General features: G+C 44.5%; 2 protein-coding genes across 2 annotated transcripts in view; one reads left to right on the top strand and one right to left on the bottom strand.

The window, feature by feature from the left end:
- LOC119392963 (glycine-rich protein 3-like) lies at nucleotides 1-2,423 on the bottom strand. Its single transcript, XM_037659855.2, has 3 exons — nucleotides 2,288-2,423; nucleotides 1,128-1,381; nucleotides 1-111 (listed from the first exon to the last, which is right to left on the bottom strand). Exons 1-2 carry the CDS (start codon nucleotides 2,297-2,299, stop codon nucleotides 1,169-1,171), a joined length of 225 nt encoding a protein of 74 aa, XP_037515783.1. The 5' UTR covers nucleotides 2,300-2,423; the 3' UTR covers nucleotides 1-111; nucleotides 1,128-1,168.
- Nucleotides 2,424-16,342: 13,919 nt separating this feature from the next.
- The window catches only part of LOC119394981 (cuticle protein 6.4-like), a 23,241-nt gene continuing 15,243 nt past the window's right edge, over nucleotides 16,343-24,340 (top strand). Inside the window, exon 1 of the mRNA XM_049415897.1 lies at nucleotides 16,343-16,379. Within this exon, the coding sequence (XP_049271854.1) occupies nucleotides 16,368-16,379 (12 nt within the window). The 5' untranslated portion in view covers nucleotides 16,343-16,367. The remainder of the gene's footprint in view (nucleotides 16,380-24,340) is intronic.

Genomic DNA, 24,340 nt, shown 5'->3' with positions numbered 1-24,340 from the left:
TGCTTGACATTTTGCATTTATTCAACTTAAATACTGAAATTTGCGCAGGTGAAACTGGGATGAAGTTGATATGTCGCAGAATCCGACATCGTAGGTTCAGTGGTCAGGTACCTGAAGAAGAAGTGACATGTTAGAAATAATTCATAGAATAGGGAAAATTCAGATCGATGTAAATTGTAGGCGAATTAACAAAATTATTCCTAATGACTTCTTTCTTTCCAACAAACACACAAATTCCTTTTAGGAAAGAAAGCTTTATTTTTTCTATATACATGTTGTTATACGAGTATTTTGCGCCTTTAACTTGGCACATGTTACTTTGCTTAGCGAAGGAGGATGTTTTCAAGGAATTTGTTACACAGTCTGCTTTAGAGGTATAACCAAATATAGACAGTCATATGAACACAATCTTAAGTGAAGAGTGCAGAATCAGCAGTAAAGAAACATATGTTTATTGTGTTGAGAAAAACCTTGGTCCATCACCTATGAATTTTTGCGCGATCACTGGGGAGGCATCTGGATTATTTTTGATGACCGGAATCTGTTATGTGGCCTTGTACTTTATATTCGACTTGTTGGGTAAAGAGCACAATTATTGCACAGCTTTCTATAAACTCTAAGTGCTGCTAGTGTGTGGACTATATGTGCTCTAATAGAAGCATTTCAGTTGGCTTCACGTAAGTCGTATTGGTACGCGTAGCAATATTAGCATTTCGATTTTGCGCAGTTATGTTCACTTTAGTCCGGATTCTGATGCAGCGCGATTACGCAATCTGAAGACGTATTTTCTCGACACCTCATTATATTCTTCGTTTAAACGATAAGTGTGGCAAGTTGATCCGGGTATCCAAAGCAATGAAAACGATAAAACCAAATGAATGCATTTTTCTAAATATGGTAGGTTATACTGTGAAATTATAAGGGAAATCTTTACTGTCGAGTGCGAATGTCGTTTCGTTTATCCCAAAATGAAAAGAAAAAGAAACAGCAAATGTGCGCCATCGTCTGTAATAATTTGCAGCCTGTATAATTGTCTAACAATGAATAGGCAAATATGCAAAATCGTGCAAATACATAGCTCATTACTGCCCGGTGATCAAGTTTAGGCAGTGATTGAACGGGCATACCTGGTCGGAATCTTGTCAAGGTCACAGTAAAATCGATCTTTTTAGCCCCAGAATCCGCCGCCACCGTAGCCTCCGCCGTACGATCCACCGTACGAGCCACCGTAGGATCCGCCGTACGAGCCACCGTATCCACCGCCATAGCCGCCTCCGTATCCGCCATGGCCAAAACCACGGCCGTACTTCTTGGCCTTAAGGTGGCTGATCAGGCCACCGTAGGCGACCGCCACGACGATACAGATGACTAGGAGTGCGAACTGTAAAGTAAATAAACAGGGTGTTTTAGGATGTTGAAAGCTAACAAGCATCAAGCTTAACTATATCATCCCACCTAGTCTCTTCTCTTCTCTCTTCTCTCTCTGTCATCACACGGAACTACTGTAAAGAATGAGCGCTGCCTTGTATCAAGACAAAGCTGAAACGCTATGCGTTTTCTTTATTTTTTGCATTATTTATAGATTGTCATTATGCATGTAGTGCGTACCAGAATAACTGATAGTTGGGAAAGTTGGTTTTGGTTCATGATGTAAAAAGGCGCGCTAAACGAAAAAGATGCATGTCCTCTCATCTTCTCATCCTTTGCATTCGTTCTAGCGCTGCCTTTTGCATCATCATGTAGTGAATACGTTGAGTGCCAGAGCTCTAGGAACTAAAATGCCGCCAGATGTACCGAAATGTGTAAGGCATGTAATTCCGAGCAAAATGTAAATTTTTAGGATCAGTACGTTTCGAGAATTGTGGCGGCATCTGCTTCAGATAAAAAAAAAGACGAAGTACAACAACCGTTGTGTGAATCGCTCCAATAGATAATTGATAACACCCTCTAAATAACAGAAACTTGTCATATGGAGTACAATTGCTAAGACTACATTTGAGACTTCGATAACAGTCTAGCCCTCTTACTGTAAGCGTACTAGCGTTAGTGAGTTATCAGTCGCAGATAAAATACGCTATCCAACCAGCGTGTCAAGCCAGTGACAACGCAGCGGGTTGATCGGTACAGTTTTGTTCATCACTTTCGTCTCGTTCTGACCAAAATTGTCATCTGACCAAAACCGTCAGAAAAGTAAACTGGCCAAAACGACCCGAAATGTACTAGTTCGCCTTCACTCCTGTTATGCAGTATAACCTCGCGTTCGAAATAAACATTTAAAGAAGCTCACCAAGGTCCTCATCTTGATTCGCCTGCTCTTTAAGATCCTCTGCTGGTATACTCGTCTCCCGGGGCTGGCCAATAACGCTTTTATATAACCGTCTTTCAAAACTTCTCGGAAAGTCCCTTTTTCCGTGACGTAATGCAGGCGCAGCTTTCTTCCCGCAACAGCTGCTTGGCAAAGATGATTTCATGTTGCTGCATGGTGAGCCGAGCGGTAACGTTCCGCGAGCGATTAATTTAGCTCAAACCCGCAAATTCCCCACATCCTTGGACCCTCTAACGTTTTCTCATACATCAAGGCCCATACGTGTGATACGAAATATGTCTGTTCGTCTAACTTGTCCGGCTCACGGGTAGTACGTCTTCGCCGTGTGAATTGTACGAGGCTCTGAACGAGTTCCGTCAAGGCCACCATCTTCTCGCGAAGCTCTCACACGTGTCTGAGGCAATTTGACGAGCCACAGCATGCGCGACAAGTAACAAGCTTCCAATGTCAATATGTATTACGCAGAAGACACCGCCACCTCCTTATAGACGTGTCCGAATGAAATGTGTAAGCAAGCCTGACATAGCAAAGGTGTTTGTCTCGCTAATTCTGTTCTTCTCGGAACCGTAAACCATTCATTAGATTTTGTTAGTCTCCGGTTTGGAGGTATTACCGGCTCTTGAAGCGACGGCTCTGACCATGGCACCTTGCCAATGTACGTTTTGTTTTTTCATAGATCTTGTAGAAAACAACCGATTTTCCCGTTGTAAGAGCGAAGGCATCGAGCATTCATACTCCGATTGTAAAGAAACTATTAACGTATTCACAATTTTAATCGTGTTGACGAACATTATAAAACATCTTTAGGCGGGCCTCACTTTACTTGGGATCAACCGTGCTCACATAGTACATTCCAGAACGTTTATTCCTCTCAAAATAACCAATTATGTACAACTGTAGAATAGTACAGCGTAATGAAGCAAATCTGGGCCATAAAGTGGCGTTAGAAATAGAATTTCCCTCGCAACTAGTTTAGAAAGGAAGGTTGTATAATCGAAAAGCAAACCTTTACGAAAATTGCAATGTGAGCTAAGGTACCAGTTTGATTTTTTGCAATAGTGCTTTGTCTAGTGTGGTCCTTTGCATGTCGTAAGTATTCACGCACTGACGCAATATGCGTGTTTTGAGGCTGGCGACAGGAGCAAAAGGCATGCTTCACTGAGGGTATTGCCTTACCTACGTACCCTTGAGGACGTTATTTAGTAGGCAGATCGTCTGGAAACGAGATATTTAGCAACCGAAATGCAAGTGGTACCGTCTTGTAGACTCACAAACTTTTCGCTAAAACGTTATGCTGAGATATAAAGCTCATGTATTCATGAACTAGCGAAAAGAAGTGAACAGCCGCCTTTATACACCTTAGTACATGTGTGCGTGTTCTCCAAGTACAGTTGTTCAATGAATATGCAAACGAATAACGACCTTTAGTATTGTGGGGCTAGCTTTATGGCAGGAAAACAAACATTATTGTTCCAGTGGAGAAAATGTTTGCCAGAATTATTGACAAGTATTCTACACAAGGACGTGAATGTGCAATATAAAATTCTATTGAGGCTTCTAGAGAAGATTCTCATTCTTATTGCTTAAAATTACAAATGTACTACAATTGACTGTTATTATCTTCAGGCTTATATTTGTCACTGATTAACTTTCTTTCATGCTATTTGCACTCACAAGATATATGCATTGACTTGGACGTAATATTATGTATTTCCGCTGCTCCTCGAAGGCGAAAGCCTTAAATGACTTATCAAACGTGAAATTTGATCATCGGCGTCGGCGTCCCTCGGCATCGGGGACGAGTGATGCAAAAGAAATCACGTGATGACGTCATCATGACGTAACTGCGACGTCACGTGACGTAACGCCACATGCTGACGTCATCACAGGGCATCCCTACTGAAACGTTCCGTATGCCATTCCAATAATTCCATATGTTTTCATACGGAGACCATATGTTTTCCGTATATTTTCCATATGTTTTCCATATATTTCCGTAAGATTCTTACGGAAACATACGGAATTATTGGAATGGCATACGGAACGTTTCAGTGGGGATCGCAGTTTGTTCAAACGTGGTGCGGTCACGGAGGCAAGGCAAAACCAGGTGAGGTGCCTCTGATCGTGGAGGCAATGCAAAACCGCGTTAGGTGCAGAAAGCTTTCGAAGGGTGGCGGGGCAGCACTAATATATCGACTGAGAAGAAAAAGATGGCTTTCGCCTTCGAGTCTCCTTAAGCGAATGCATAAGGGATCTGTGAGTTTTCGTTTTTCATACAATCTGCTCAGAATACAAATACATCGCCTGCTAAACACAAAATAAGCAGACTAGTACATCATGGCATATAAACAATAATAATACGCAAGAAGGATGCAAAATGCTTAAAAGTCAATAATACAAAAACTTCATTTATCGCTTTGGCGAATTTTCCACTATATCAATGTGCCAGTTGTACGTGAGTGTGATGATGAAAATTATGCTTAATTCTGCAGTTTTCTGAATAATGCTTGCGAATGACAGGATCATCTTGTATTAGAGACCTATCAATAAAAAAGAGATCAATCGGCCAGTCTTTCGTGCGTTAGCACGTGCTCGTATATTGATGTAGATGAAACTAGGAATGTCTGCTATGTTCGACATCAACACAAAGGCTTAACAATTACAGTTTCCTACTTGAGGAAACAAAGACAAGCAAGAAAAAGGAACACTGATTAAAATGCGCACGTCTGGGCTGTCTTGTTTGTGTTAGTACGTGCTCGTAAATGAATGTACATAGAACTAGAAATGTCTGCTTTATTCGACATTAAAAGAAAGACTTCACGATTAGAATTTCCTACTGCAGGAAACTGTAAGACAAGAACGGTAAAGGAACAGGCATTTACTTCGTAATTATATTTTGCCTCTTTTTAATAAAAATCTGACTCATTTTCGTGTTTTCGTTTTGCGAAGCAGCTGTTTCCTCATCGCTCGTTCACAGCGTGCACGTAGCTGTGTTTCCCATAATTGCTTCCAGGCATATTGTTTTCTTATGTGTGTCGTTTCAGGACTAGGAGTAGCCGGTAACGTTTCGTTATGCTTCTTGACAAAGGGAAGTAGCCTGTTCTACGAATCTAAGCGCGTTCAAAACGTCCTTATATTTTTATGACAGGCGTTTTGCTCATCCTGCCATGAGAATGTGCCACTACAGCGCTTTTGCTGTTGCATATGTAAGTGGCAAGCATGTTATGTTCAGGAGCACAATAATGAAATCAACACACCAGGGAAAAGGGTGCTTCCAGTCCGACAGATGGAATTCGCGTACACATGTCATAACATAGATCGACACCGGCTGGAGGTACCGACGTTCGCTTTCGAAAGACGGGCGCAAGAGAGCGTACGTAATGAAGGAAAGAAAATACCGATCATATAAAAGTGGCTCTGCTCATGCGATGGGAAAAGCCCCCATTCTGGAGTGACTCGTCTGGTCGCCAACGAACCGGCTGCAGGCTCTTTCACTCTCAGCGGTAGAGAGGGCGCAGCGAATTGACGGCCTTGACCGAATTCATCGTGTACGCCGCTGGGCGCTCTCACTACTTTCACGCTTTGGTGGTTCCATGCCGGCAACTCTACTGTGCGCCCGCCTCGCTTTCCTTCTTTCTTTTTTTATTTTTTACTCGTGGGTGTCCGGGAACTGAAACGGGTGCTGAATTAAAAGTAGCCCGTTTATAGAGAGCACCGATCGCGATTTGGTGGCGTGCGACGCGTAATACGCTTGCTCTGAAGCACTTGTATAACAATTTGAAAGCGCGCACCGACCAAACTTGTCTGCATTGTGTCTCTGCGCTATCTTTCTAGCGATATAACTCGGGAAAACAGCGACTCCATTCACTGAATCGTATTATGAGGAAGAATGAGCACTTTAATTGTCGTAAATGACGGCACTTTGCTCGGTGCAGCCTGGGGATATAGACTGCCTACGTGTGGGTATAATAGCAAGGAACACGCAGTTTTCGTGTGGGTACCTTGTTATGCCTGGACAAATGATGCAATTAGAGACAAAGCGATTTTCTTTGACGCTTATGCACGTTACACGCATCACTTTCAAGGTTACGCAGCCGGTCTGTCAGCATCATCACAGGCGCTGAGCATGGTGGAATGAATACTACGTGGAGTTTTATCGCAAAGTGCAGTCAGTGTAGGTGTCTCTGAAAACAGCTTCGACATCACATACAAAATTTAAAAAAAGACGGCCTGGTGTCGGGTATACGCAAAGAAGTTGTACATGATGTCCCCCTTAGGCGTGAATTATGACGGATAGTGTAAATATTTCAATATTACTCGACTTGGCTCTAAGACACTCGGCGTTTTTTTGCAAGAAACAGAGGCACGTGATATGTTTATTTGCGAATTTTTCAATAAATATTTGCAATCAGATCGCCAATAATTTCTATTTGTTCTGAAGTCAGTGACTTTCTCTAATCGCATTACAATAAATCCAATCTGACGCATGTCCAATTTGTTATTGATTCTATTCATTCATAGAAAAGATGAATTACGCTTTTAACGTCGCTCCCAGAACGTGGCGCGAATAACGACACGTTGAAAACGGCAGCGCTTTGAGCAGTGCGCTCATCTGTAGCGATAAGCAGAACAATGAAGGTCAATGAAGACGTATTGAATGTTTAGGAGGTTCAATTCATCCGAAGCATAGTGTATCTTGATCATTCTCGTCCACTAGGTGAGAAACCTGGAGCACACAAGTTGCGTCCAGTAATTACGACATGGTGTCTAGAGGGAATAAAAAAAACCATCAACAAATTGAATAGTGACAAAGGTATATAGAAGAGTTAAGCCAACTTAGTAGAATGTAGAGGAAGAACAGATGAAATACAGGCCCTCTAGCGCTGCTGAACACCGAGATCACAATGTCATAACAATGAAAAGTGAAGCCTTAACGAAAATAATATCGGAAACCGCATTTAGATTCAGTAGCTCACAGCGATTGCTACAAATAGGCATCCATTCCGAAAAAGCAAAAGGCGTAATAAATTAGCGTGAATGCATGGAAACCTGCAGCAAGGTTGAGAACTGGGTTAATCGGTAAGCTTCTATTATGGTTAAAGCAGCACAAACAACATGGACGAACAAGGAGACACAGCGACACTCGTTTTCTTCGTCCGTGTTGTTGACGCAGCTTTAACCATCATGGAAACCTGTTATTACAATCATTAGGTAGAGTTGACTCAGCCGAAAAACTAATAAGCGAAAATGAAGCGGACGCCTAAATCTTAACATTGCTAAGATTGACAAATAATCAAGTAATGGCGTATTCACGGAATCACTGTCCATGAAAATTGGCATTGGAAACAAGATGTGTGCAATCATATTGTCAAGTTTGCCAACGCAATTTCAGAAAAGCAGTTTTTGTCGAACTACGGGACAAACGCAACCGTCGTAACCACCACGTAGCCATATTATATACCACATGAGTGCTAAGGGGAGCTAGGAGATTTATAATTAATTATTGGCAAGAAAAACGGGCCTTGGCAAGAACACAGCAACTGCCAAACAAGGCTTACAAGCCACTCTGTTCAGTGGTGGTGAAGTTATTGTAGTAAAAAGGTGCAAACACTTTTACTTGGTGGCTTAGGTCTTCAAGTGTGCAATTTACTTGAGAGGCTATTAGCACCTTGTAAATCCATATGATTAAAGACTTATGAAATGTACTATAGTTTGCAGTAAAACAAAAGAACGACATAGAATTGCAATCTCCAGTGAGTAATGCTGTTTTCCTGAATTCAGATCACGGCTGCGTTCAGAAAGTTTGGTGCACACTGTGAAACCAGGCAAGCTCAGCACATGGGAACACATCAACATTGTCAGAGCGTCTTCGTAAGATCTGTGGAGCTTTTAGAGCCGCTGCATTAAAATTTTACACGAATAGATGCTTCAGAAGCACAGTTATAAAGGCCCCAGTGGTAACCAGGTAAAATGTCGACATTTTGACACCAGGAAAATAGCTATGACATGATAGCCACCTCAGCCGCCAGAGATTCGAAAGGAGATACTACAAGTGAAGAGGCCGTTGCATACAAATAACTAGAACGCGCTGCCAACAACCGCGCATAAGTTCTCTATGCAATTTCCGATCCCAGGTGTGTTTGGAGTAATGCTAGCGAGAGAAATAGACAAAAAAACATGGCTGATCCCTCCGTCATAGGAATCGGTATAACATGAAAGTGAAACATGTCTTCACAGAAGTTGTGCTTATCGTGTAGTAATATGTGAGAGCTTCTACAATGTCTATTGGTGTTTGGCAGTCATGGGCACGTTACCAGTAAAAGTAACAGTGTTACAGTTACAGTTACCTAAGCCAAAAAAGTAACTCTGTTACAGTTACAGTTACAGAGTTTCCGAAAGTAACTTGTTACAGTTACAGTTACTGTGCAAAAGTAACGTCGTTACTTTTCCGTTACTGTATAAAATAATAGATAACAAATCAAATTATAGAATTTATTTAATAAGGGTTGCACGTCGTAAAACCCTAGACGAACGAAACATAAAAGGGGGCCCACACCAGCAATCACTTCGAACGCCTCTTACTTGAAGTGGAAAACGTGGTTGATGTACTGGAACGACGGCAGTATATCCTAAGACGTTTATTAACTATACCCAGAAGCGCATGCGAAGAGCAGCGGGGAGTGCATCACGAGTGGTTACGACGTCCATTGTGTCTGCTCCATATGTTTAAGGTGTGTCAGACTCTGTTCGGAGAGCTTCCGGTCCGCTGGGCATACAAACCGTTTTTTAAGTCCCGCTATTATACCTTGGAACATGACAACGTGTGTTCACGAAATCCTAAGACTGCACACCTGCGGATGATCATGGCGGTATCTAAAAGTGCGATGCGGGGATCGGCGAAACGGGCAGGAAATGATCAACGAGGCCTAAAGAACTCAAGCGGAATATCGCTAAATCAACCCATGCAACGCGTTCTAAGACCGAGCTTGTTGAGCACTGCTGGATGACAGGTCATAGCTTTGACCTAAACAATGCGACGACGCCAGTTTGTGAACGAAGGTGGGGGAAAAGCAACTCCTGGAATCGTGGTTCATTCGCCGCGGCTTGCAAAAACAGCCGCGGCCCCCCACTGGACATTTACAAGGACATGTGTGACTAGTGGACTGGTTGACCTCGGCTCATTTTTTTTTCTTTTTTAGGATACCACCTGCATTGGGGGTGAAACGTCTGTCATTTTGTTAATAATTGTTGCATTAAGTCGGAGTAACATTTTACAACCAGTTACAAAGAAGTTTTAAAATATCGCTTCGTCTAGTTCACGGAATTTCTGGCCTTAACCGTTTCGCGTTCTGCTGTTTTCTAGCCATCTGTCAAACACGATTAGCTCGGAGCCTCAGACGAGGGAGACTATAAACATGGCATCCTAATGCTCCTCCACTTGTACACCAAGAACATAGCTAGATGCTCAAGTGACGAAAAGGATATATATGCTGAAAAAAAGAAACGGACGCGAACTTAGCAGGCTGTTCAGTTGAACCACGATGATTTACATGTTGCGTTAATGACAGGCCTCGAACCTCGGTTTTCTGCAGGGAAGATAATACGCTTAGTCACCTCCTCTCCTAAACTGCGAGGGGAGCCCTATTTTGGAAAGTTGAGGGGTGGAGAGGATATATGGTAAAGAAGAAAGTTCGAAAAAGTGTTTGCTGTTGGATAATTTTTCATAAAGACAGAAGTAACTGTAACGGTATTTTCCGTAACAGTTTACTGCGAAAAAAGTAACAGTGTTACAGTTACAAGTTCCTCTAACTTAAAAGTACTAGTTACAGTTACAAGTTGCTGAAAAAAGTAACTAGTTACCGGTAACGCGTTACTAGTAACTAGTTTACTGCCCGAGACTGGTGTTTGGCAGCTATAGCACCGTTTGACGTCGATGCACCTATGTTGACGCCTAGTAGCATGTCTCCATAGTGATGACTAACGCCCATGATCATGATTAAACCGTTGTGGTAGCTGAAGTTGTGAACATATATTTGGAATCAGCGAATCGTGAATCGCGCGTAAAGATGACGATCACAAGCTCATAAATCAACACTGGTACCCTATATGCACTTATCCACGTCTTCAAAACGTCGTCAATTAACAAGAGAAGCGGCACGGTGTGCGCTTACTATAATTGGGTTTACCTACCCCTGTGTTCATGCATACCACACTGCGCTTCAGCACACGTTAGGCAGATGTTCGTAGCTTGAGCCGCAAACGCGTGCGTCCCTCTGGCCTCTGTTTCGCTCCACCAAGGCACGACATTCGCCCGTCGAAATCGCGTCCTTTTTGCAACGCGTATTGCAGCAGTTTTGTTAGTCGGTGCTCTCGCAATCGAAGCAGCCGGCGGCGTAGAAATCCGTTGGTGCATGTGGCACTTGCACTACTCCAATGAGACGGCGCACGCTAACACGAAGCGAAAGGCAATGAATGTAACGGCGTCTAGGTTTCCTCGGCGACGCCAGCGCGGCCAGTGCCCCTCGCTGGTATCGAGACGCTTTAACCATGACCTCCGATATCGCGCGCAATCTAGGAGTAAGCGCTAGTAAATGTCGATCGTGACGCATTACTTCTTTTACCTCTCACAGACGGCGGCAACCGCACCGCTCCTCCCCGCCTACCTACACCGCCAACAGAAAGCACCGTGCGAAAGAGGATATGTGAAGATATAGGCGCATTCGTGGAGTGTCCGTCATCTGCCAAGTCGGCTTAGTCGGTTGGCCGTCGGGCGCTTACCGTCGCGGCCGCGAATTCGTGGTTCGATTCCCAGCGGCGGATCTTTTTTAATCAAGTCACGAGGCGCGGACCAGGCGTCGACTACGACGTTGTGATAAATGTACATGACATTCGTTCATTCGACAGATACTTAGGGGCGATGACCATTTCGACAAGCTGCTAGCGTTGTCGTCGGAGAACATCACTAAATGCATGAAGAACCTTCACCATCTGACTAACACCATGCGCATTAATGACCAAGAAGGCCTGGGCCTACCACCAGACTGTATGTGCCGATTCCACAAGACGTGAAGTTGCTGGTTAGCTAAGCAAGTTTGGTTTCTTTTGTAGGTTCAGATGGTAGTGGAGATATGAAGGGAAGGACGGCGATTCACATCGCATTAGGGCTTCTTGATTGGGGAAACCGGAGAGTTGAACAGGGCGTTACAATACGCGGCTAATATTCTATCGCCGCTAGGTATATTAGCACTAAGTCAGTTCTTGCAAGTAGCCTACTACGCTGTGCCCATTGTCAACAGCAGTGCTTATCATCACGGAGTGCACGAACACTATTTAGGCAGATGATCACTCGAAACTAACTGCATAACGATCGTTACTGCTAGCGCTGGCATACGCGAAATCAGCCGCCTCAATTCTGCATACGGTTCCACCTTCTCTCTTCAAGTAAGTAGCAGTGTCGCCGCCTGCAGTATTACTATAGTGGTAAAAGGATGCTGTTGCAAGAACCACTGCGTCCAATACCCAGAACCAACAACCATCTTAACGTCTAGCGATGCAAAGGTTATTGCTTGTTCTTAGCTGATTGCACCGGTGAGCATTACAGCATCTTGCGATGGGACTGGGGCCCACTGCGCTACCCAATACAAGTCATATTTGGGCGCAACGCTGACGCGGATGTATGTTAATGCATTGTAACAGGATAGATAGGTGGGCTACCTGGTAGTTCAGCGCTTGTGGTGCGTGTATACCTTTCTTTGTCCTGCGTCCTTCTTATTCCACTCTAAGTATTATTCCGTATTTCGATTCCCGTTTTGTTGCCCAACGGCAGCAAGCATTGTTTCATGCGTACCGACGTTTTCCAAACCCCGAGTGCTAATAGTCGTCTCTAATTAAGAAGTTCAAAGCAATGGTAGTATTCGCACTTACAATGCGGTCCGCCAAGGGTTGTGATGATGCTAATACTTCCATATGAAACTATTACAGCAAGACGACTCTCATCTGAGAATTGCTGAAATGTAGAAAAAAATATTATGCCACCTCTTAGGATGCTAAGTCACTGCGTACACGCCGAAACTCTCCAACCCAAAAATCCACCCATAAAGAAAGAGCGTTACGGGATAAATAATGTGGGTGTGATTTAGTCCGCGAGTAATTAGCAGTACGCATCATACTCGACTTATCCAAGACCACTACGATACCAGAACTAGAGGGAACATAGCCTGTCACTTAGTAACGACAGTGAACAGGAGACAAACTTGCCGTATTCTAACGACATAAGAAATAGCATGTCGTCTCCAGTGAGCGCTTGTGCACAAAATAGTTTCTGCTCACTAGTAGCGAAAAAACCAGCGAAAAACTCGAAACTAGGACGAAGAACGCACATTCAGTCACACCACAGTCGCCGGACTTACAACCACTTTATTGATGTATCCACGTACGCTTAAACCGCCTAACACGCGCACGCGCGCGAGCTACAAGTGAGGCCCTATGATCCGTTGCTAATCAGCCGCTCCCTGAAAGAAACAGCCACTCTTTTCTGTGATATGTACGTAGAGAATGTTCACTTATACAAACGTGCCCATTCATTTGGATGTGGTACGCCTCAAGCAGGTTCGCGCTCATTGACTTTCCCTTGCTTAGAATGTTGGTTTGGCGAAACACAGACTCGCAACCGCTGCATTCCTTCACATGTGGCCTTCTTCTGTCCTTGTTTCGAGTTTCCGCTTGGTTTCGTCGGCCCAGCTTTTCACGTTTCTCAGGTTGCGTCGCTAGTGTTAGCCAGGGGGTCAAGTGCTCCTCGAAATATTTCACTTTAAGATGGGTATATACCCCCGCTCACTTGCAAACGCATGCACGAACATACATAAAGCGTAGATGATACACCCCCCCCCCCCCCGCTAAGAAAATTTCTGCCTACGCCCCTGTTCTTGCTGGTAGTTACTACGCCTACGGTGCTGACAAAGGTGTCCTGAGGTGTTAGATCAAACGCTTAAAGACAGGGACCTTACTCAAAAACCAACAGATAATACAGCCAAGGAAGGTATAGTGGGACGTTAACTGTACTGTTTTAAGTGCATGGCAGTAAGTGTGATACAGATGTGAGGAAAGTAAAATGGATGAAAAGCAGCTTGCCGCCGGCAGGGACCGAACTGCAACCTTCGGATAACGCGCCCGATGCTCTACCAACTGACCTACGGCGGCGGTCGTCCTCTCGACCACTTTATCGCGATTTATGTGCATGCAAAACCCCGGATTAATTAACCTCCCTTTTACCTTCCTTGGCTTCTGGTTATCATTAACGTTGTGTCACACAAAGAAACGAGCCCTCAGAATTCCCCCTTCTTTCATTCATTCATAGCGATGGTCACGTTCCGGCAGGCTTCATGCCATCAGGTTGTATGCGACGGCTTATTGGTCAGCTCTCCGCTCGTTAGAGGGAATAAAACGTTTATTTCATGTTCTGTGAGAAGATCAGTGAGTGGGATCTTTAGTCTGGGATCGCATTTGCGCGGGCCGCTGTCCTCGCACGCTTCACGAGGGCCTTTTGGGTTTTCGGATCCGAGCTGGACAGAGTTGCCTGCCATCCTTTTATGTTTAGTTGTGTCCTGGGTTGCATGGGTGGATTGTGTGGACATTCCTATACCGTGTGGTTCACGTGCCACGTGACGCCATCTGGAAAAAGAAAGAGTGTTCCACACTCGCCGTGATGGCTACGAGCGGCACTGACTAACATTCCCAGCTTTGTATGCACATCAATACCCGATAAAGTGGACGAGATGACGATCGCCGCCGTAGCTCAATTGATAGAGCATCGGGCGCGTTATCCGAATGTTGGAGATTCGGCCCCTGCAGGCAGCGAGTTGTCTTTTCATCCACTTTACTTTCTTGACATCTATATTACAACTGCTACAATATACCTAAACCAGTACAATTACCGTCCCGTGTACCATCATTATCTGCTGGTTTTCATATAGGTTGTGGGAAACAAAGAAACGAGCCCTGAAAATTCTCCCCTTGTTTCATAAAGACATGGAAGCCAGTTAGGTGTCTTGTTTTTGTTAAATGCTGGTAGGCTTAATCTTTACCTTTCACATTATTTTAAGTTTTCCTTAATGAAGGTTGCTTACAGGCGTTCCCAATTCATTTACTGAACTTACACTGAAAACTTTGCTAGTATGATGTCTTAAAATACATCGGCCATTATAGCGTCTTTTAGTTGAGCAGGATGGTATCAGGAACAAAATTGGGCGCAAACGACTATGCGCCTGATCTCGCTGCTGGCTTTCATGAAGGCGGTAGGGTGGGGCGCGGGTGGGTAGAGCGTCTGCCGCGCTCGGTGGCGGTAACGACTGATCGAGTGAGTGTGTGGCGCGCGCAGCGCAGGGAAAGGAGGAAGACAGGTGGGAGAGGGGTGCGAGAGGTGATGCGGCGGGGAGCTTCGACGGCGACGACGGAACGCCGCACGCGGCGTTCAGCGCGCGCAGCCGTTTCATTGTCTTTTTGCGCCGGCGCAGGGTGGGGAAAGTGTCTCCTACTACCTTCGGCAAAGCGCCCGCAATGCGCTAGAACGATGGTTGTCATTTCACAATCCACGATAAAGGTGATGAAAGTGAAGACGGCCATTATAACGAGTTGTGCACAGAGCTTTTTCTTTTAACCTCGAATTTCTGGTGTGCTAGAACCAAACCGCTCAAGGCCGAAAGATTTCCTCTTAATCACCGGCCACTGCAACCTAAAGCGATGCTTAAGATAAGGGAGCTTCGACGGCGACGGCGGAGTTTAGGCCTAAGGAGCTTCGCTCCTAAAAAAATAATATTTAAAGAAAAGCCACACAGCATGTAGGGATCGTTGTCCAATATATGCTGGTTTATATCTCTCTGCCGACGGCTTAAGTGCCCAGTATTATGCGGCGCTTTTGCATTATGAAACAAAGTTTGATACAGTGCATTGGATGTGTAATACAGGTAGTGCAATAGGAGGGCGCTCTGCGAGCGCAAGCCCTGATATTTTGTAGTGTTCTATCGTGTATATACATTTGCTTCCTGTTTTACGCAGGCATTATCCCCGTATGAATGCATAATCTACGTTCAGTACTCAATACCAATCACATACAATGTAAGCGTTGAATTATCTGTTATCATCATTTCATTGCAGCATTGTCCAATAACCGAGATCTCTCATATAGCGAATAATGATACTTAGTATTATCTGACGCATCGAAATAAAGAAACATAACGGGTCGCTTCGACGAAAATTTTTGTTTGTTTGTTTGTTTGTTTGTTCGTTTGTTTTTGTTTGTTTGTTCATTAATTGATGCGAGGCTTGCCTTTATTTCGCACATTGGTGCTAATGCAGTTGCCTTCTATCGCACTGTAAGAGATGAACGAAAGAATTTAAATGATTCAAGGGCCGCTTCTGTGTTAAACACATCCTAAAGAACCCGATTGGTAGTAAAGCCAACAGACCATGAACTTTCCTTGGGTTCATTATCTGTTGACTTCCTTACCTAGTAACAGAGCTAGTGTAACAGGAATCGCTATAAAATGTGAGCTGGCTTCTACTTGTATATATCGAAGAGGTGTCGCGAAAACTGTGTTGTCGGAAAATGTCGCCTCACCGTAGGACAGGGCATATTTCATAAGACGAGGAAAGCGAATGTCCTCGGCTACCATTGCCAAGACCGTGCAACTAGTCACCAATTCTATCTACTCCCCCCTGTCGACGGAAGCGGGAATGTTGCTCGGGTAGGAAGCGACAGTTCATGGTGGTCTCTGTCCTTGCCAAGGTACGGCTAGCGGTACGGTTCTTCGCTTTTCGTCCCGACGTCCACCCACAGAATAATACGAAAGAAAAATACGCCCAGTGGTACAGTTTCGCGCAGGTAATTTCCCGAAGTAAAATAATTTCACTTTCCACTGCTCTTGCATAGCCGGGGCTCCATGCGTTCCTGTCCTTCACGGCCTGTGTATATACGCGACTGGTCTCCGACCTCGGGAAACAAACAACCTCCCGAGCTGGCATACGATTCCTCAAGCCTAACGAAATGAAGTCTCTGGTAAGTTTTAAGGTTGCTTGCATTATGCTGGTGGTATTAGGCCCTTGTGTAACAACTCTTGATGAAACATTGTAATGTTGGGTTCTTGCAGCTTGTTCAACATTTTTTCAAAGCATTACATTTTCTAAACTTGGAGGGCTTTAACGCCGCGCTGATGTATATAATTACTTAAACGTCACAGTGGTGTCGGAATTTCTATAAATAGACGGATTTATAGCAAAGAAAGCCGCTTCCTCGCTATAGGAGGCCGCTACAGCTGCAATCTGCTCCTGTATATGCAAGAGATGTGCCCATCGTTGTATCCTGCAGATAAGTTTCGCTGAAATAATTAACCTAAAAATTTGAAAGCCCTTTGTCACTAAGATCTTCATAACTTATGAGCACGCAACTTGGAATATGAACGAAGTCTTTTTGCCCACTTAAGGGCAGCGAATTTTGTGTAGCGCTGTACAGCATACAGGCGACGCGATAGGTTCATTGGGTCGGTTACTAATCTTTTTGTCTTCTACTACAAATCAATGGTTGTATTGAAGACGCTTTTTTACGAAAGGCCTACTTAGTTATACCTTGCGAGCCGTAGACATCTGTCCTAAACGTTTATTTAACTTTCACAGCTTGCAAAATGTATTTCGCATAAAGCGTAAACATTCGCGCTAATGTTACGGATAGTTACAATAAGTGATTACAAAGCCAGCGCTGGATGGTCACGGGATGGTCGCTCCTTTTGTGAAACTCATAAACGCTTCGGCAAGTGCCTTATTAAAGGAACTCTTTTGTATGTGAGGGAACCAATGCAGAGATTTTTTTTGTTGTCTGGTGATCAATATGTAACAGCGAATAAAGTCTACTTACTCAAGTTAGCTGTCCCATAATCATGTTCCTAGCATGCGCTACCATCAAAAATAGCTCATTTACTATTATTTTGTTTCTGGCATGACATATGGGCTCCAAAGCTCTTGAAGAGATTTCTGCTTGTCTACTTCAAACTGTTCGCACATATAGACTGCTAGTACTTGAAAAGTTTCCTCTGTGGTGTGTTTTATGTGGTACTCCTTTCCGTAAATCATCTCTTACGGGGTCCAAGGTACCTTAGTGAATATAGAACACATTGTGAACGCTTGTTTGGTCACTTGACGCCCATAGGTACGGAATGTATTGCTGGAAAATGACCGCAAATGTATTCCACTTTGTGGCACCTGTTGTTTCTAATTTTTTATGTTTATTTAGATAGTGCGCGTACTTACTAAAAATTGTACTTTTTTCAAAGCTCATACTGTTATACTAGCTTGCCTCAGTGAATTGGATTAACCTTCAACTAACAAAAGGTGCTACCGTTGTTCATAAAAGAAGTACGTCGCTTTATCAAACAATTTCTCTAAAACGGTCGCAATTGCGCACTTTTCCAGGCCTTCCTTGCTGCTATCTGTCTTACCATTGCCACCGTCTCAGCCGATATCTTGGTCTGGGATACGGTGGACTCGTCGCTATGGGGGCCTCGCTATGGTGGCCTCGGGCGCTAACGGTGGCCTTGGCGCACGGTTATGGCCTCGGATGGGAGCTACGGTCTCGGATACGGGGTTGGGAATTGGGCTACGGCGGGCTATGGGCTATGGTGGCCTCGGCTACGGTGGCCCTGGAAGGCTGGGGCTACGGCGGATCGGTGGATCATTCAGAAATATCCATCCGTTATTGGGCTATGGCGGCTACCTAGGCGGATCAACTTCGGGGAACTTTCGCGTTTCTACTCATTATGGATCTTGCCTCTCACTAGCTTGCCATGTTCACAATAAATCCGAATTTCTCTTGAGATTCCTCTGCTACGACTGACGACTAAGAAAATTTCACCGGCAGGAGATATTGCTTTGCTTATCAGACGTCTTCTATAATAATGCGACACCGAGATTGAAAACTTCGAAAGTGCATGCACCTTTCAATACAGTGTAAGACATAACAGATGCTATCAATTTTCATAACCACGGTGAAGCAACCAATTATTGAAATTGACCCTATCATTACATTGCGTTCAAATGTGGCCTGCACATATGAAGTGATGAGACTTAATCGTAAGCAAGCTCTTATCTTTCTGTTCATTTTTCTTCTCACTAGTTATGGAAGATGCCAAGATTAGACACGTGCATCTTGTAGGGCTTGCTTGTTTGCATGTGAAGGTTGCTTTTATATTGCAAGCAATTCACCGTCCTTCTAATATTCGGCACACTGTGCTTCTTTCGATATTACTCGGAAAGCATGTCCTCCACTCGCTGGTCGAATAGGCACTATTCATTATATTTAACGGAAGTAACGACGAGTTACCGCACCAAAAAAAAAAAAGAAATCATCAAGGATTAGACCTTTTGGGCCATAAGTTTGGCGCACTTCTATTTATCAAGACAGAGCTTCAGAGAAAAATGGAGGCTTAACGTGGTGGGAATCGCTGAATAATTAACGTCATGGGAGACAACGTCTCGACGATAATTTTACTTTGTCAGGGCAGCAACTAACCGCCCTGAAGAAGACGAGTTCTCTTCTCGAACGTTGGCTAGAGCTACATTACCTGTTTAACGATTTTTCAATGCTCCTATCTAATGATTCGCGGTAAACCACCTGTCTGTCGAATGTTGTGTGCTGCGTATCATACTACGTGTTTTGTGGGAGTGTCCAGAGCCTGCCTCCAGACTAGGAGAGAGAGGAGAGACTGTAGCGCTACTGAGGCTGGCACGTTTATAATATCACCTGCCGTGACGCGTTTTTCTGTTCCGCATAATTGTACCTTTCTAGGCATTTACATAACTATAGACAATAAATACCTTGCCACCTTACAGAGACTTCTCAAGGAGCTCATGTGAGGTTCAGTTAACTAATTGCAGTTTACTGCTTAATTAAAAAAAACGATAATAAGTATTGACGCTATTTGGTAATATGTGAGCCTATGGCAAGGGCATCAACAACCATCGTTATCAGTGCTTCGTGAGTCCTATAGCGAGTCCTAAAGTGAAGCCGCAAGAAGCATCTGCATTTACATCAATTTGCTTAGAGCTGCCACTTCTTGGTTGCTTATAGCCGCCGCCTATACCCGAATGCTATAGAAAATTTTCGTCTATTCTAGAGTTGTAAAAACATACTTGGTTTCGCTCTCAATAGCGGCGACTGCAGTAAATTGCTTAATGCTTCTTTTCGTCATTTTCTGCATATATAAGTTATTGAAGAAGCATTTGCCTCGGGCCAATACTTAACAGTGTTAATGCCGGCTCTTGTGCGCAGGCTGTCTCCGGTCGATTTCAAAAACACGCAGCCGTGAATATTGCCGCCGACGTCCTGTTCATGTGCATTAAATTATAACTGTTGTATATCAGTCAGTGACTATTTTCATGTTTGCTACGTCCTGCATATACCATCCATTTATTTTGCAGTACGAGCGTTCAGGTGGATACGATGTATCATGCGCCGAAGCTCCCTCGCTAGCCATTGCTGCATGTTTGCGCTCGTGCGCGTACAGTGGTATAGTTACAAAGAAGCGGGTGGAACGTTTAAAATTAAAATATACAAATATTCCGCAGGAAGTGCATATGTATTTGGCTTACAGCCGGTGAGTATACCGTGTAACTATTCCGCCAGGTGGTGAACGTCTGGGTTTGCCAGCGAACACCTCTACATGAAAAAGAAAAAAATCCGCTGCCTTGGTAACGGGTTCAGCAGGGGAAAGGGGGGGGGGTGTATGACATTAAGTGGGGAAGATTAGTCTTTGTGTAGGGCCTATACGGGTCCCTAGACGCTGGAGAGCGAATAGGCCCATTAAGAACGGTGTTCCCAGAGCTTTCCACGAGTGCCGAGGCCGTAACTAATCCTGACGGCAGTTTTTCCCGAGAATTCCTTGATGCGTGCGGAGGACATGAAAAAAAAAGAATGAGCGAGTCTGCTGTCTAGTATTTGCCACCGTGAGCAGAACTGGCGCAGTCAAGTGCCGTATAAGCGTTTGACGCACAGTTTTCTGTCTCTGCATTCGACCTCGCACTAGCAACATTCAAAGGGATTTAGTGTTGCAGCGTAACAAAAGTGGTGATTACGGTTGACAGTGCGTCCGTTTCAGAACGAAAAAAAGAAAGTACGGCCTTCCACCGTCCCTTGCTCGGTAAGTGACGCAACTGAATGTATTCTGTGCGTCGTTGACACGCATACGTCGTTTGATATGTGTCGCGAGTTAGCAGACGTGAGGCAACTCGCTAAAACTGCCTCGCACCGAAGGCATGACTGCGGGAGCGTCCAGGCAGGGTGCACTCGAACGTGACGTATGCTGTACCCGCAAGTGCCACCACGTGCGAGCTGAATTTCGTGGTCTAAGGCAGTGAAGCCACGATGGTGGCACCGCACCCGTCGCCACTGAATGTGAGGCGATTCGGAAATGAGCCGTTCTGGAAGGCACTGCGTGATTTGAAGATTGAATGATTCTGAAAAACCGGCGAGTTGATCGGATCCGTGCTTGAGGCCGCCATAAGGGTTTCTTTACTTTTTTATTCCTCCAGTGGAAGGGAGCAAAAAGCGACGTAGTTGGGCTCATACGAATCTACTACGGTCGAAGGAAATATTTGCTGCAAAATTGTTCAGAGCGTGAATTTGAACGTAATGAAGGCTACGGTGGCATTGCCATGCTGTCAAAGGCAAATTCAATGTTTGCGTAGTTGCACATTTAGGACAATTTAAATAAAGCGCGAATACGTAACACTTTTTTAGAACAAAACCTTTTTCTTTGTTTGCTACACTCTAAGCCAAAAATGGGAAAATGAGAGTAACTGCGGGTTTTAGTCCTAAAGACCAACTGTTACTCCCCAAAAAGACCAACTGGAACAAGATGGCTGACATGTCTCAAGTTGGGGGAGTACCGTTTAGGGTTAGGTTGGAAGGGAGCAACAGAAGGACGAACGGCAAAATTTGCTCTCGGCGCGCCACCGTTGCTCTCCTGCAGGACGCACCCTGTATCGGTCGATGCATGGGCCACATTTCCTTGCGGGCTGGCGTAAGGAAACTACTTTTTGTAAACTGAACAGAGAGATACGCACGCTAATAGGGACATTTAGCTTGTACGTACACTTTTTAACCTTACGGTGCTACCGAACACATGTTTTAGAAAAGTTTTAGCTCCCCGTATGTAAACGTTTACGTAAGTACGTAACGGATACCTTTACGTCTGAATAAACCATGAAATGGTGATGATAACTGCTCTTCAATTATATTTAATTTAAATAAGATTGTATCACCGCTGCGGCAAAATCACTAGGGGTTTTTAGCGTGTACAGCATCCCGGTATCAGCAAAGGGTGTAGAATACAGAGTTATCCGACGATGGTGTCGCCATATTGTGACGCTTCGTGCAACCATAGTATGGGCACGTTTGTTTTCGTCTAGTGTTTTTGAGGAAAAAAACGATTGAAAAGATAACTCATTCGTAATTACGCCGCGGCAAGGCATTTACACCAGAAGTAGAATGCACGATGTTTCTGCAATAACAATTTTTTGCTTGCCTGGATCATCTTGTTCCCGCTAGATGGCGCCACCTATTCAGCCTGTCGGGGTATTTATGTCAAGGCTTCTCACGTGCTTACAGCTTCGGTATTCTATTTCAACTGACTCTAGTGACTTTTGCCGCTGAAACAAGGTGATCGCAATTGGCGCTCGCACTTCGGCTTATTTTTACTCGGCGGCTGGAGCCTCGGTAAAGCGGGTATCGCGAGTAGCCGCGAACGAAGGTGGATTTGCGAGATAGGGCCGTATACATGTAAACCAATCCGGCGAGTAGTTCACGTTCCGTAAAGGCCCGCGCATGGACAGATTCCTTCCGGCAACTCGTAACACGGTAACGTAAAGCTAAAAGCCCCTAATACAAGCTAAACGTTCCTAATAAAAGGCATGGTTGCACTAGAACGCTAGCACCTGAAGCTGCTGTCGTCGCAAGCTAACTGGTGTGTTTTGCGTATAACACTTGGCATAAATATATAGCCTGAGAATGTGGCAATAAAATGCGAGGCTTCGCGAGATTCCGTATATACGTCACGACAAAGAAGCGGTTGAGAGAAGTACACAGTTGATATACTTTACATTTGCGGTTTTTGCTGAACGGCCGTCTCCAGTACAAATCAGCAAAAGCCCCGACTGCAGGGTTGCAGCAGAGATCACGCAACGAACACTTTTATCGCGATGCGCAGAAAGACTGACAGCGTGCTAATGCCGCTGCCCCCCCCCCCTCATCTCTACCTTGTCACTTGCTGATTTTGCTGGAGGGCAGCTATCGCAATCGGGTCCGGTAGTTTGACTTTGTGTTTAATCTCAGAGCAAATGGACGTTATCAGCTCAAGCTGTGTTGTCTTTTCAAAGGGAGGTGACTCTTCCGCGAAAAAAATGATTAATATTGATATTAATAATATAATGATAATAAAGAAAAAACCACCTCCGGGCAAAAAAAAAGAAATTGCTGGCCTTTTAGCTAGCGCAAAAGGGACCTCTGGCAAAGCATGTGTTTTCACGAGAGACTCATTACCCTGACGTTTTCAGATGTTTACACTGTTACTTTCGATTCTCTTTTGAACATCACCAATGGTTCTGCACGCCTATGCTCATTTCCTTAACAGGTCAGAACGCGCAACGACCCGCCGGTACATACATAACCCCGTTTCCTTTCAAACGGGGCCGTAGCGTGTGGTGGCTTAGTGGTTAGCGTACGCGCGTGGAGATTAAGGGGTCATGAGTTCGAATCCTGTGTGTTTGTTGCAAATTTCTGAAATTTATTTCTGAGTGAGATGTCTGTAATTGTTCGTGCATCCAAACAAATATCTGTATAAACCTCAATATGCTCTATAATCAAAAAACGAATTCTTTTTTTTGGCCCCAGAAGAAATTAAGGAGTAACGGGAAGGAGCATCCGTTGCTCCCTTGAGGAGCACCAGGAAGGAGTAACAGTTGGTCCTCAAGGAGCAAGTGGGGGACTAACCGTTCATCCCCTGAAGGAGCAAGTGAAAGGAGGGCAACGGTTCATCCCCTTGCCGTTGCTCCTTTTAGGAGAGTAATGGGAGTGGCAATGCACTTGCTCCCTCAAAGGAGGAACCCCTATACCCCCGTTGCTCTCTTTTGGCTCAGAGTGATGCTATTCTAAGTAAAGCCGTACTTTTCTGGAAAAGCCTCTTATTTCAATAAACGGAAATTTATCGCTCAAATCATAAAAAGCTTTTTCTTCGCATTAGAAATATTGCCTCGAACCTGTCACGTGAACAGACGGGGATATATAAATACACATTCAAAAACTTACTATATAAAAGAAAAGAAAATCTTCGAGCTCAATACTCCCCCAATGTGCATTATTTCCGGTACCACCTTTGCGGCCACGTCAAATACCCGTCCGCCAGCCGATAAATATCTGTCCCATGTGCGACCACGCATTGCCTGATTACAGAAGGATGGCGTTCATAACTTTCAAGTCGTTTTCACATTAACAATTTCACCACAGACATCATGAGCTTCAGCCGGCAGGCGCGTGACGGTGCGTCATGTGACAGCGATTCTCGAAATACTTCAGATCACGATACTTCCCCTCAGTTCGGTCGCATTTCTTCCAGGTCATGCCACACCTATGCCTCGACTAGAGTGTACTAAAACATGGGAGTGCCCGGAAACGAGCTTCCAAGAGTGAAGCCCAAACAGGTCACTACGCTTGCAGCGCTGCGATTGGTAGTCTGCAACGTGTCGTCGTTTAGAGTTGCGCGGCTCCGCCGAAGTCGTGCAGGGGTGGGAATGCTCGCTTCCCACTCAAAAGGCCCGGGTTCGAATCGCACTGTGGATGGGGGGTGTTTATTCTTAACGTCCCTTTTATAGCTGTAGTGGTTTCCTATGTTTTTCAGAACTAGCTTCAGTTGCTACATATTGCTTCAAAAAGTAACGCGAAATGTGAAGATAAATAGAAAAAAATTTGACAGTGAG

The sequence above is a fragment of the Rhipicephalus sanguineus genome, chromosome 5 (genome assembly GCF_013339695.2).
Source record: "Rhipicephalus sanguineus isolate Rsan-2018 chromosome 5, BIME_Rsan_1.4, whole genome shotgun sequence".
NCBI lineage: Eukaryota > Metazoa > Arthropoda > Arachnida > Ixodida > Ixodidae > Rhipicephalus > Rhipicephalus sanguineus.
Note: the sequence above shows the minus strand (reverse complement) of the source record. Positions and strands in the feature narration are given on the sequence as shown.